This window comes from Phalacrocorax aristotelis, chromosome 5, assembly GCF_949628215.1.
Source record: "Phalacrocorax aristotelis chromosome 5, bGulAri2.1, whole genome shotgun sequence".
NCBI classification, from domain to species: domain Eukaryota; kingdom Metazoa; phylum Chordata; class Aves; order Suliformes; family Phalacrocoracidae; genus Phalacrocorax; species Phalacrocorax aristotelis.
In genome coordinates this window covers 35,381,197-35,395,334 of record NC_134280.1, presented here as the reverse complement: position 1 = coordinate 35,395,334, position 14,138 = coordinate 35,381,197, and the positions used below count along the sequence as shown (strand labels likewise).

At 44.0% G+C, this 14,138-nt stretch overlaps 1 protein-coding gene and 1 long non-coding RNA gene across 3 annotated transcripts in view; one reads left to right on the top strand and one right to left on the bottom strand.

The window, feature by feature from the left end:
• Nucleotides 1–210: 210 nt before the first annotated feature.
• Nucleotides 211–4,317, bottom strand: LOC142057106 (uncharacterized). Its single transcript, XR_012660542.1, has 3 exons — nucleotides 4,188–4,317; nucleotides 3,431–3,524; nucleotides 211–2,334 (listed from the first exon to the last, which is right to left on the bottom strand). It is a non-coding gene; the product is annotated as an uncharacterized LOC142057106 (long non-coding RNA).
• Nucleotides 4,318–4,636: 319 nt separating this feature from the next.
• Nucleotides 4,637–14,138, top strand: part of GLS (glutaminase) — a 66,918-nt gene continuing 57,416 nt past the window's right edge. The window contains exons 1-3 of one of the 2 annotated variants that reach the window (XM_075093925.1): nucleotides 4,637–5,020; nucleotides 12,639–12,735; nucleotides 13,189–13,310. In XM_075093925.1, coding sequence (XP_074950026.1) covers nucleotides 4,677–5,020; nucleotides 12,639–12,735; nucleotides 13,189–13,310 — 563 coding nt within the window. In that variant the 5' untranslated portion in view covers nucleotides 4,637–4,676. The remainder of the gene's footprint in view (nucleotides 5,021–12,638; nucleotides 12,736–13,188; nucleotides 13,311–14,138) is intronic. The other variant, XM_075093927.1, reaches the window with a different exon arrangement.

Genomic DNA, 14,138 nt, shown 5'->3' with positions numbered 1-14,138 from the left:
TGTCTGTTAATAATGCAAGGAACATTCCAGGCCCTTGTAGTCTCTCTTCATGTCAGTCTCACCAAATCCTCCAAATATTTTTGTTGCTTTCCTTTGAATTAATTCCTTGCTGCCCATATTTGCCTGGTATGAGCACGATGAGAAATGAGCTATGGTCTCATTGATGCACTACACACAGAAGATGATTTTGATTTTGATTTTTTTTCTATTGCTTTACACAGGGAAGATTATTTTGGTTTTTTTTTTTCTATTGCTTGTTACTTGAGGTGACTCCCTCAACTACTGTTACCTTCCAGGTAAATTATTCCTCTGAATATTTCCCTACTTGTTGGATTTCTATTGAGCTATTGTGCCTAAACATTTAAACCTTCATTTTTCTTAGATTAAATAGTAACTTTATTTACTGCTTATGCTTCTATGCTCAGAGGTAGCTGTTCCGTATCATCTGGACAATCCAATGGGGGATGTTTTTTGTGACTGAGCGCCTTTCACTCGAATCAATATCAAAATGTTACCCAACTGTGCAGCAAGTTAGCCTCACGAGAAAAAATTATTTTTGGGAACTGCTGCTAGAATTGGTAGGAATACTCAAATAGAGTCAAAATTGCGGTGTCTGGTCCTCAGTTCTCTTTTGGAAAACATTACCCAGCAACAAATGAAACGGAGCCAACACAACCATTTAAAATAGCAAAGTAAACAGTTCATGTCGTAGTCAAGATAATCCTTAATTTCTGCTGCTTATCTGAGATCTGCCCTGCCGATCTGATGGGAGGATTTAACCTTCCTGAAAGCTGTTATCAGTGTGTGTGCTTGAACTGGGAAGACCTCTTTCCACCTGCTTTTCAGAGCCCCTTCTCCTACAAGATTAGTGCTGCTATGCCTCTCTTAGAAAGAAAAACCTCTGAAACACGCATTATTTTTAGAAGGTTACACTAGGAATATTTTGCTATGACACAGCTTAAGGGAAATACTTAAAAAATAATGCCTGTTTAAAAGATACACTTTTTCCTTCACTGAAGAACCATGTCTTCTTAAATTCTCTCTCTCAATTTTTGTCTGTATAGTTGTGGAAATTAAAAAGAGAATCATCGGCTTATGGTTACTGCCGGTTGTGTAACCAACTTGAAATAAAAGCTATAGGGAATTTTAACTTCAAATTTCTTTGCACTATGTTGGAAACCATTCTTGTTATTTTCTGTTTGTCTTGGGATACTGTGTGAAACACAGAATGGCAGAGCAGATGGCCTGTCTTCTATCTCCAAAGAGACGAGTAATATCACTCTGCTCAAGAGGGAAGTCTAAAGACGGTTTCACTGAGGTATGGAAAAGCCCAGTCTAACACCTGGATCAAAACAAAACTCAGGGTCAGTTTAAGAGGTTTAATGCAGAATACTTTTCACAAGCAAAGGAATGTATTTCTGCTGTTGTCTTTACCACATTTCTTATGGCTTATTTTAAAAGTAAAAAAAATATAAATTAATCTTTAAATTAAGACTTACTAGTATACCTGTGCCTTTGGGAGGGAGAGAATCACTGGGTGAAACTTCTCAGGCTTAGTCATAGTAGGAGCAAGGAGTGATGGCCTGAAGTATGCAGCAAAAGTTCTCAGAATAGGGAATGAGTCACTGCTGCCCTTGAACTGTGAATCTGAAACTACAGTTTTCATTTTGCATTGTTCCTGAGCTGTGCATTTGTAGTTCCACACACAGAGCAACTTGCCTTTTCTGCCCTCCAGAGCTAAAAAACACATACAAGGGCACTTCCAGGGAGAGAAGTTGAGGATTAATTTCTTGTGGTGAGCTTTAAGAAAAGATTTATTGAAGAATACTAGCTTTGGGAGATTTCTGATGTGAAGGTGATACTAAAAGGTTAAATAAAGGAACAAGGCAATAGCATACAAAGCAGGAAAAAAAAAAGGAAATGAGTAAAATTGAAGAGTTCGTGTAGGGTCAAGAATGTGTAACACAGGGCACTGTCATGAGAGGCAAATATTTTTGTTAATATAGTACTTTTGTTTTCCTTCCCACAACCTTATTTGCAATGCTTTGAAATGAAACTAAAGCACTGAAAGGAAAGATCCAGATCATTACAATTTGCATTCTTCCTCCTCTTCTCCCCTACAGTATGAGAGATGAATTAGACGAGTTTTTGAACCAGGTCAGTTACTAAACAGCTGGCTTGTGAAAGAGTGCAGCTGTCCCACCAAAAATACCACCTTGGTGCTAAAAATCAGCAGGGAATCTTGTAAATGTCTGGAGAACTGCGTGTTCAGTTAGTGACCAAATGCACATACTGGAAAGGCCATTGCAGTCTCTAGTCTTGCAGCAGTAGCCCCTGCAGAGAGAATGGAAAAGGTGCTTGAGAAACTTCTATCTTTACAGTGTTTTACATAACGGAATTTAAAAGATGAGAAATATTATTACTGAGTGGCAGGATAAAAGAGGCAGTTATTGCCTTGCCAAAAAGGCTTAGCAAATAGAAATCCAGAATGAGTTCCAGGAAATGTAATAGGTAATGTAATAAATATGTGAGAACTGTAGGTACTTTGCATTTTTGTATGTGAAGTAACTGTAGACCAGGATTACACATCCCACACTGGTATTTCAAGTTTCCTTGTTCAGTGGGAAGGAAAACCACTGGTGCGCTGTGGCTTATTTTACAGGCGTAGATTATCAGCTATCTTTAAATCTGCTTCCAAAAACTGTCATGGCTGTTGTGACAATTTATTAGCAGAAGGAACTCCTGTGAGCATTTGTGCTGTGGTGTAAATATAAGCAAAGCCTATTCTCTGTGCCTATTTGTGTGATTATCTCAAACGCAGAGTGCATGGAAAACAGGTAACAAAAAAACTTCTGTGTTTTACGTGGCTCTTTCAGAGCCATTTACTATGCATAGACAGCTGAAACTTTCAAACTGGGGGATGGTGGAAAACAAAATATCCATATCTCCAGAGTAAAACACTTCCAATAAAGTGTGCAGCAAGATCATTTTCACTCAGAACTACAACTTCTCCAGCTCCCCCTCCCCCAAACATGATAAACATACCAAAAGAAATAAACCTCAGTACACGGGGCACTTGTTCACAAGGAAAATCAGCTGTAATAGACTCAGAATGCCAGAAGTATTTACATTTTTGCTCAAAAAATGATGATTCCTGAAGTGAGAAAGCTAGTGGCGATTTAAATACTGGTTTCTAGGCCGGCTGTGTTGGTGAAGTTGGATCTCCTCTTCTACTGTTACCCATAATGGATACAATTTACTAATAGAGGTGTGTACTCATCTGGGACAAATTTAGCAGTCGGTTACTTGAGCGAAGAATTTCACCAAGTAACTGCAAAATCTGTGACTTCCAAGACGCTGTATGCTGGCAAGCAGCATGGCAGGATGCTGTGGCAGAAGCTTAAGTCTATGTAAGGAGTGACATTTATACCTCTCACTGAAGCCTTGTGGTTATTCTCTGCTACTCTTCTCATTTTGGCCTTCAGCATTGCGTTACTATGGGTCGGCGGTTCCCACACTGAGGGCTGTAAATGAGCAACAGGAAAATTTTCACGCTCTGATCGAATGTTTGCTGATGTGAATGACGAGAAGAGCCGTGCCCAATTCATCTCGGTGCCCAGGTGCTGTATGTCTTGCCCGCTTTTTGGGGTTTTTTTGGAAGCTGTATGCTTCGGCCTCCACAGCAAATTTAGGCAATGGGCTACGCAATTACATTCTTATTGCAAGCGCATGGAAACCCCTTAGCAGATTTGTGCATTAAGAGAAGCGTTTTCCCCAGCGAGTTTGGGAACTACTCGTCCCGCTTTGCCTCCCGAGCCCTTTCCCACCCCGCCTGAGCGGTGGGACGGCGGTGCGTGCCCCTCCCCGAGGCGGCAGCGTCCTGCCCGCACCGGTGACCGGCTGCACCCGCCGCCCGCTCCTCTCTCCCGGGAGAGGCGGCCCGCTTGATAGTTAAAAACCTTAAAATTTTAAAAATCAAATAAAAATCGGCTGTATCCATGACAACCTAAACCCGACACGGCCGACGCTCAGCCCGTTTCCGACCCCTTTACACGTCGCAGGGGAAGGGAAGGGTCGCCGGGAGCGTTTCGGCCGACCCGCAGGTGCCCGTCTCGCCCCGCTCCCCCTCCCCACCGCCACTGGGCCACGGCCCGGACCAGCCGCGGCGGGGGGCGGCAAGCGGTTACCCAAACTTCTCCCCTTCCCCTCAGGGGCCGGGGCCGGCAGAACATGGAGGCTGCGGGGAGGGTGGGGTGACCCGCTCCCCTCAGCAGGCCCGGCCCAGCTCGCCACCGCCCTGCTGCGCGGCGGGCCTCCCCGCGGGGGGGCGCTGCCCCGCCCCGCCCCACTCGCGCCCCGCCCCACTCGCGCCTCGCCGGCGGTACCGATCGCCCCGCCCCGCCGCGCTCCGCCCCGCCCCGCCGCGCAGCGCAGCACGGCGCCGCCGGCCTCGCGCACCCAGGCCCAGTGGCCCGCGGGCGGCTCGTCCTGCGCCGGCGGGCGTGGCCCATTGCCGGAGTGGCGTCCGTCCCGTCCAATGAGCGCGCCACATGCCTGACAGTTACACGGCGGCCGCCAATAGGGGCGATCAGGGGCGATCGGGGGCGGGCGCGGCGGGGCGCGATCGGCGCCGCAGGCAGGCGGCGGGGGCAGTCGGCGGAGGGAAGCGGTGCAGCATGATGCGGCTGTGGCGCTCGGCGCTGCTGCGGGAGCTGCTGCTGCTCGGCCCGCCGGGGGCGGCCGGCGGCGGCGGCGCGGGTCCCGGAGCCGGCCCCAGGCGCCTCCCGCCGCCGCTGGCCCCCTTCGGCCTGAGCCCGCCCGCCTCCCGCCGCGGCCCGGGGCCGCCGCCTTCGGCGCGGGGTCTGTGCACTCGCTCGGAGGGAGCCTTGGAGGAGCCGGGGAAGGGGGCGCAAGCGCCGCCGCCCACCCCCGGGGAGCCCCCCGCCGACAGCGGCCACAACAATAACCACGGCGGCGGCAAGGAGCTGGCGGGAGGCGGTGGCGGCGTCGGGGGGGAGAAGTGAGTGCGAGGCGGGGCAGCAGGGCCGGGCCGGGCGGCGGGGGATGCGGAGGCGCCATGTGAGCGCCGCCTCCCCCTTGGCACGCGTGGTGCCTGCGGAAGGGGGCCGGGCCGGGCGCGGGGGCCGCCGGGCCGCCTCCCCGGCAGGTGCGAGGCCCAGGCGGCGGGGAGGGCGCTGCTCCGCGCAGGGATCGCCCCGCCGGGGCCGGGGGGCTTCGCCGCCGCGGGCGGGCTGGGGTCTGCGGCGGCCGCGCCCCGGGCGGGCCGGGCCTGTGCGTGGGGCAGCGCGGGGTGGGGCTGCGCGGCGGGCCGGGGCTCCGCGGGTCCCGAAAGGGGGGAGCGGGCGGGTCTCTGGGGGCTCCCCTCACAGCTCTCGGGGGCCCGGCCGCGCCTGGGGCTCGCGCTCGTCGCGGGGCCCCTCCCGCGTAAGCGCACGTTCGTATGTGGGGCGGGGGAGGGCTCGTATTTTGGCTCAGAGGAGAACGCCGTGCGTGAGGGTGTTTCTGCTAGCGCTGCTACTTGCCTAAAATATTTTCCAAGAGAAGTGGAAGCTGTGTCATCTTATGTTAATTATTAAAGGCAGCGTACGTGGTGTATGGCCCTGCCTCGGAAGTTTTGCGGCGCTGCCTCCGCCGTGCCTACATCTAGTGCAGTTGGGGATGGATGTCACGGCCAGTTAGTGCTGTGTACAGGCGTCCTTAGGTGCTGCAGGGTGTGCCCCTGTGCCAGGAGCTCCTGGCTTGTCCCTAAGTGACAAAGGTACATGCAGGTAATAGAATGATAATACCGTATATACATGTGAAATTAGTACTCCTTCACTTAGAACCTGAAATATTCTTGAAAGAATTGGTGTTTCAGCTGCAGTTTGTGTCCCTGGTGATGACCAGTAATGGATACCGGGGGTAGAGTGTAATGGCAAGGTAAATGAATTGATAGTTCTCCTTAGCACCCTGCCCTGTTAGTCCTCAGCATTAATCAGGTTTTGAAAAAGTTGTTCATTTCTCACTTCTCCATCTGATACTCTGCCCCTTGCTTGTTTGAACCTGGGTATGCTTAGTATTTCTGATAGCCTTTTATGAGAAGTTTGACAGCTTAACTGCAAGCCCCATGAAGATCCATCTCGTTTGTGTGTGTTTGGAACATGCCCTTTGGCTTTCCTGCAGGCAGCCCATGTGTCTTCTTTGTGCTGCTTATGGGGCAGCATAATTAAAATCTAAAACAAAGGTGCTTTCCCAGGCTTTGCTATGCTTATAGCAAAAGATAGAGGAAGTAAGGCCAAGAAAGAAGTACCTTTCTTTAATGCTGAGCAAAGTCTCTGCCAGCCTAATGCTAAGAGGAAGTCTGGAAAAGATTCCACAAGGCCAGTTGGGAAGGCTTCATCCCTTAGCTTGTCAGTAGTTCTCCTTTTGAGTTGTGGTTTTGGGGTGGTTTTTTTTAGCATGAGCTTGTACTCCTGTAACATGGCAGGTGGGGAAAAGTTATCATCTTATTCTTCTCTCCTTTCTCGCACCAAATGTCTTAGCTGCTCAGCTTGTTTCAAGCCTTTTGTTCCAATGGGATATAGTCATCTTCAGAGGTATCAGTTTTAATGTCTGCTGTCAAATGCCTTAAAAAAAAAAAAAAGCATGAGTGTCAGGTTATATAACCATATAAAATATAATACACAATCATGTGTATTATTGTTATTTATACTCTTGTTCAACATATATGAAGTTTCCTCTTTTAATTAGCTCTATACATAATGTTTTGGAAAAAAATAGTATTCAGTTGTGGCTCAAGTAGGTGTGGTTTATAAAGGTTGAACTTCTATTTTCAGTGAGAAATACAGACAGTACCGTTAAAAACTTAGGAAAAACCAGTATACCAACCATGAGGGGTTTTTGACAATGCTGAAAAGGTGGTTTATTAAAGAGGTAACGTTCTCTTAAACTGAGCTTTTATAGCAGCTTCCTATAGCTAGCATTAGTTAGGGAAATCCTATAACTTCTAATGCATCTGGTAAGGCTATGTAGTCACAAACCAGTTATACACTTTTAATCATTTTTGGCTTTTGATGAAAGGATGTATTTGAAAGTCAGATGCATGTTCTTTGAGCCTTACTACAAAAAAAAACCCCCAAAGAACAATTACATAAAACATACAGCATATAGTTATGAACAAGGAAAAAGCTGCAAACAGTTTCTTTTCAGTTCAGGCTGTGCAGGAATTCCTGGTGGCACGTTAGCCAGGCTGCTTTCTTAATGCAGAATTACGACAATCTTCCTTAAGCAGTTGTAAATTGCATGTGGAAATAATTGCTTTATTAAGGCAGAGTACAGGATTCAGAAGAGAAGTCCTTCTAAAGACAGGTTTCTGGACTAAACTGACAGCTAGGCTAAGTCAGTGTAGTCTGTGTGTTCCGCTGATTCCAGCGGTTTGCCATCCAGCAGTATGTATCATTTGAGTTGTGTTTGGCAGATGGTTTGGGAACCCAACTGGGAAGACCGTAGTCCGTTTTATGTTTTCTCTTTTCTCTTGTTTTGGGGCATTACTTTTTTCTATTTGGTTGTAAGGTCATGGTCCTAGGTTACTAGAATAACCTACAGTGTCAAAGGACTGCACAAAGGTTTTCTTGCTTGTTTGCTTGCTTAACAGTCCTTGTGTACAGAGAGTAGGAGTTGCAAGTGAAAACTTGAAATGTTTTGTGCAAAGACTGTACAGAAACTTAGAACAGTTTAATTCCTCATAGAGGGAATAAATTACGAGGTCTTGTGGCTGATGAAATAACTAGCATCCCATTGCATAACCAGATCCCCTTCTGTGTTTCTTCCTAAATGTCTTCCACCACCTCCTTATCCCTGCTATCCAGCCTTCACTCTATGTATCGACCTGAAACTTAGTAGTACCTTTTGGAAAGGAAAAATATTTGAGCTTAAACTGAGAGTGGTTAGAGACTGGTAATTTTGATTAATGAAGGCTGCGGATTAAAATGCAATCATATCTATGTTCATGCTTAAATACTTGAAACACAATAACCCAGTACATTCATAAACTTGTATAATACTTAGTAATGTTTATTTCTACTTTCAGTATAATTGTGCATTGCTTGCTTTTACTTTCAGTGTAAATGTGCACTCTTACATCTTATGCTGGACAGTAGTAGGATCAAACATAGCTTATCTTAGTGAAAGCTATTTCTAAATTGCAGAGGTCTTGATTAAGGTGAGCGGGAGGAGCAAAATGTGGCCAACCCTGACTTTTAAAGCAGAAAGTAGTTATTTAGTGACTTGACATTTGGTTGTCTTGAAGTTGCCATCTTACTACAGATAACTAAAAGATGCCTGTTTAGATGGAGTGGCTACCAACTGCAGGTTGCAGCCCTTGCAGCTTCCATGGAATGGTTTGGGTTGGAGAGACCTTTAAAGGTCATCTGGTCCAACCCCCCTGCAGTGAGCAGGGACATCCTCAGCTACATGAGGTTACTCACAGCCCCGTCTCACCTGGCCTTGGAAGTTTCCAGGGATGGGATATCTACCACCTCTCTAGGCAACCTATGCCAGTGTTTCACCACCCTCACTGTAAAAAATTTCTTCCTTATATCTAGTCTAAATCTACCCTCTTTTAGTTTTAAAACCATTACCCCTTGTCCTATCACAACAGGCCCTACTAAAGAGATTGTCCCCGTCTTTTTTATAAGCCCCCTTTAGGTACAAAAGGCTGCATTAAGGTCTCCCCAGAGCCTTCTCTTCTCCAGGCTGAACAATCTCAACTGTCTCAGCCCGTCCTCGTTAGGATGGAATAATTTTTGTGGCCCTCCTCTAGACCTGCTCCAGCAGGTCCATGCTTTTCCTGTGCGGAGGGCTCCGGCGCTGGACGCTGCACTCCAGGTGGGGTCTCACCAGAGCAGAGTAGAGGGGCAGAACCACCTCCCTTGACCTGCTGGCCATGCTGCTTTTGATGCAGCCCAGGATATGGTCATCCTTCCGGGCTGCAAGTGCACGTTGCTGGCTCATGTCCAGCTTTTCATCCACCAGTACCCCCAAGTTCTTTTCTGCAGGGCTGCTCTGAATCCCTCCACCCCCAAGCCTGTATTGATACTGGGGGGTTGCCCTGACCCAGGTGCAGGACCATGCACTTGGCCTTGTTGAACCTCACAAGGCTCAGGTGGGCCTGCTTCTTGAGCTTGTCCAGGTCCCTCTGGATGGCATCCTTTTCCTCCAGTGTGTCAACTTTACCACTCAGCTTTGTGTCTTCTGCACCCTTGCTGAGGGTGGACTCAATCCTACTGTCTGCGTCATTGATGAAGAAGTTAAACAGTAGTGGTCCTAATATGGACCCCTGAGAGACCATTGTTTGTGAGGGCTCTTGTGATCTTATATTTTTGACTGGTGTCTTATGGTTAATAATGAACCTGAAACTATTACTAGCAGTAACATATTTTTATATCTTTTGTTCTATAAATCTTGTTCTCCATTTTGGCAGTTACATCCTGAAGTATGAAGCAGGAATGTTCACCATATTTGAAATTTAATCTCTTCTATATTGTAGAAATTATAATTCAGCTGTTGTTAAAATGACATTCTTTGTGGGATCTGGTATAAGCATCATACTGATGCAAAAGGAAGAGCTGAGGGAAGGAACAATATGGACTGCAAAGTCCTCGTGCTTGGAATTCCTGTATTCTGTTTCTCTTCATATTTAAAGATAAGTTTGGAGCATCTGCCAGTTTTCTAGTCCACAGAGTACCACTGAAGAAGTTATGTAATAGTCAGGTGCTTAATTTTTTTTTAAAGAAGGAAAATAAGTACCAAAAGTCATTATTTATGAAATGGAACAAACTGGAATTTCCATTTTAATTTGACTGTGGAAATTGCAGGTTCCCTGACTGGAAAAACAGCTCTTCATAATGTGTGCTGAACAGCACTATCTTGCTAAGTGTGCTCGTGCTGCTAAAACACAGCTTTTAGGTTAAACAAATATTAGTTACTGACATCACTGACCTGATAAACTGCAGAGCAAGCCTTTCCACCTCTATTTAGCCGATAAACTTTATCGAAACATGGACTATTTGACAAAGATCATTTTTCTGTAAATATATTGAATGCCATCCTCTTTGCTTTGGCAGTCAGTGCAGATCCATTGTTAAATTAGGCTGACTGACCCAATATTGAACAGCAGCAGATGTGAAAGATATGGAAACTATGTCAAGAGAGAATTTATGCTGAGGTGCACATCTCTTTAATAGATTAAAATCTTGCAAAGAGGCAGATAAAAATCTTGGTCAAATGTCTGAGTTTTTTTTTCCTGCACCCTTCCAGACAGAAATTCCACATTGGGAACAGCTGTAAAAGAAACTTGTAATTAAATAGGTTATAAGTTAACATTTCTCAATGTGTTTGCTGGCTTGTTTTGTCAAAGTGAAATATGGAAGTTTCCTCTGTAAGACCTTCAGCAATCCAGTAACGAGGTAGCACAGGCATTCCTTAAAACATGAAAACTCTAAGCTTTGGGGAGCTTAGTTAAATGCTCTGTGTAAATGGGGAAAATGTAGGGGAGTAGATTAGGTAACTCAGCATGGCTTTAAAACCCAAAATACATAGCTGCAGAATTAGGATGGTACAGGATGAAGCTTTGATTGTTGGTTCTGTTGGCGTGACTGGGAATACTGTTCTCAAAAGATTGAAAGCGCAATGTGCTGTGTGGAAGACTTGAATTTTCTTTAGGATAAAGGGTGTTCAGTAATTTGCTTGAGGTAGTTGTGAGCGTTTGTCTTGGTTGAATTACCAGCCTGTCTGTGTACTACTCAGCCAGCATCATTTAAAAAAAAAAATCCAGACTGGAAGACAAGGAAAGTTCTGTTGGCTTACAAAGCTCTCTTCTGTTCTTAGTATGTAAGTACAGTGTTTTAAATAAATTGGAAAATGAGAAGTGAGGTTTTTACTACTGGGTTTTGCTGCGAGTTATGGGGAGAGGAGGGAGGCAAGTGCAATCTAAAGGTTGCCTTAAATTTAAAAGGGTATTTGGATATGATCAGATCTTTATTAAAAATAATCATAAATCTGGCCTGTTGTTGAGCTAAAGTAAGCTAGTATTGGGAGAGGAGGGAGGATTAAACGTCATTCTGTAAGATTGCATTGGCCTACCTAGGGTCTGTGCTTAGTTGTAGTATTTTGTTTTCATAGTTATAACCCTGAGGACTGATATTCAAAGAATTACTAATCTTGTGAAAACTTTCATGACTAGAATTTAGACATGCTTTTTGTACACACATGCATACATTCATAAGAATGGATAAATTGCCACTAAGCATTCTGGTTTTGGGCAATAATTTTTATATATTACAGTAGAGTAACAAAGTATTGCCAATATTACTAAATTATAAGATTGAGCTTGAAAATTGATGGCTAAAATAATGTAAGACTGCATACTCTGTGGTTTAGTTTATTTCTAAGTTTACTGGAGAACTGTTTTTTTTATTTAGTTTTGCTTATCAACCATCAGAACATTGGCTTTCTCTAAACTGACTTTCTCTAGAAACAAACCTAAGCACTTCAGGGAACTAAAATAATTGATCCGAAGCCCTTTGCTATCACTGCCTCTAGCAGTTTGAAGTGTACATTCCAGATGTATGCTGCGATGCTGTACTTAAAGGGGAAGCATAAAGAATTGAGTACAGACTTGTGCTCCTGCCTGCTGCAGGATGCTTTGGAACATCAAGGAAAGGCAAAACTTAGAGGTTAAATCAAAAGCTTTGAGGGAAAGCTGTCAGTAGTACAGCTTTCTCTCTTGGAAGGACTCTTGGTTCTTAATCTGGTAGGTTTCTTTCACATTTCACTTAAAAGAGAAATATAAGTTACAAAGAAATGCAAGCATACAGGAAGTATATTGCAGAGTAAAATAGTTAACACATGGAATCCCTGGAGAGCCAGCATATTTACATTGATAAACATGTTGACCATTAAAGATGTGTCTGCACTGCATGTTCACTTACTCTGCTAAGTACACAGGATGAGAGTTACTGCTTCTGTGCCGGAGCTGGTTCAGGTTACTGTACTATGCTGCAGATGGCTTTGCTTGCGTTCACTGTCACTGCTGTGGCTTACATAAGCTTCTAGAAGGACAAGGGCTTCCAGACTCTTCCTAGGAGTACTATTTTAAAGAAAATAATACACACGCATCATCTCTTTGCTTTCTCTCACCTGTGGAACCACTGGGTCAGTCTGTTCTTACAGCTTTATTATGAGGCATGTAGGGCTTTGAGTCTTACAAATCCTTCTTCCTCTGTGCAAGTAACGTGTCTATTCTCTGTAACATCAAGAAGAGGGAAATGTGATGGATCTGCTCCAAAAGACTTCTAAATACAATGTTAGCAATGAATGAATGTCTGTAAAAACATGACTAGTTGCAGTTAAAAATGTTTGCTATTGTGAAGTATATGTATACTACTTTTAATGTTACCCTTTTTTCCCTGTACTTAAAGCTGAAGTAAGCTTTGTGTTCACGGATAAGTGTTCTTTGAAATTAATGGTAGTAGTAATGTTGATAGTGAAAATGCGTTTCCTTGTGAGTAATGGAAAAATGTGTATAAATAAAAATATGCACTAAACTAATCTATGCATGTATCTCTTTTTTTTTCCAGTAAAATGAAGCAAGGTCTTCTTCCCAGCTTAGAAGATCTACTTTTCTATACCATTGCAGAAGGACAAGAAAAAATACCAGTTCATAAATTCATAACTGTAAGTTTACTGTTCCAGAGTGCTGTATGAAAGCTAACTACTACCAGCTTTTTTAATGTTCTAAATGCAAGAATACAAAGCAAAGAATTTGTTATACATGGTTAGCCGCAGCAAGTAGTGTAACTGTTTTCCCTGCCCCGACACTGTTTCTGTAACTAAGTGAGAGATTGAGTGTATCATTATTCACTTGTTTCTTCTGTTGTGCCAAAGAGTATGCACTTGTGTAAAATGTAGTCGCACTGCTGTGGATTTCAAATGACCGTAATACTTTGACATCAGAGGCAGCCAAAATGGCAGAAGAAAATGGCAAAAGGATCAATAAGGTGTCAAAATATCTGTGTTGATTATGCAGTGGCAGATGTCTCTTATCTTGATAAACAAGACTGAGTGGTAGAGAACTTGATTGTAATAGCATATTTTTTCATTTAAGTAATTATTGTTTTATTATAATAGGCACTCAAATCTACTGGATTACGTACATCTGATCCCCGCTTGAAAGAGTGCATGGATATGTTAAGACTGACCCTTCAGACAACTTCAGATGGTGTTATGCTGGACAAAGACCTTTTTAAAAAGTAAACTTTCTGTCAATAATGTAACTATAATTCTCAGTGAATGTTGTCTGTGTGTTACTGACTGCCATCTTAGGAGAGACGTAAGGTATATAAACCAATGTGTAAATAGAAAGGGGGTCAAGCACACACTCCTACTGATGCTGTTTTCATGAGTCTGTTCTCTGGTTTCATGCAGCAGACAGATTGTGTGATCTCCACAAGAGTTTAATGTGTCAGTGTTGTTTGCATGTGTATCTGACCCCCTGCTGCAACTCTCGGTCAGATGCCAAAGAAATTAATTGATGCAGCATGGAGTATTTGGTATGAGTACATAAAACTTCTCCCTTGCTGCATTATAATATTTAATCTGAAGTTCAGGATGCTGCTTCTGTGTAGTGTGATGTTCAGAGCACGTGTGTAGTTAATTCTAAAACTGAGTATATGAAAAACAGTGAAGTTAAATTTCAAGATATGTAGAGAGGAGGGCAGTTAGGATTGTAGACACTGCTTTGGTCTGTTCTGGAAAAGATTTATGTGCCATATTTTAGTGATACTTTTTTTTAAGAAAAGTCTGTGGTCAGTTAGCTGAACAATATAAGCACTGTTCAGGCTGTCTTCAGTTCATTCCAAGCACACTCTGTTGCTCCCCTGCTTAGTTTTTGTGTGCCAAAAGATTGGAAGTTTAGAGGCTCTTAAATCTTGAAATTAAATTTGTAGGCTATTTTTAAGTCTATATTCTTATTCTATTTGCAGGATAAATGACGTATCTAAAACTTGATTCTTTCATGAAGAGTATACTTTTTGTCAAAATTGGTACATTTTTGTTCTGTGGCATTTTTTGAATTTCTG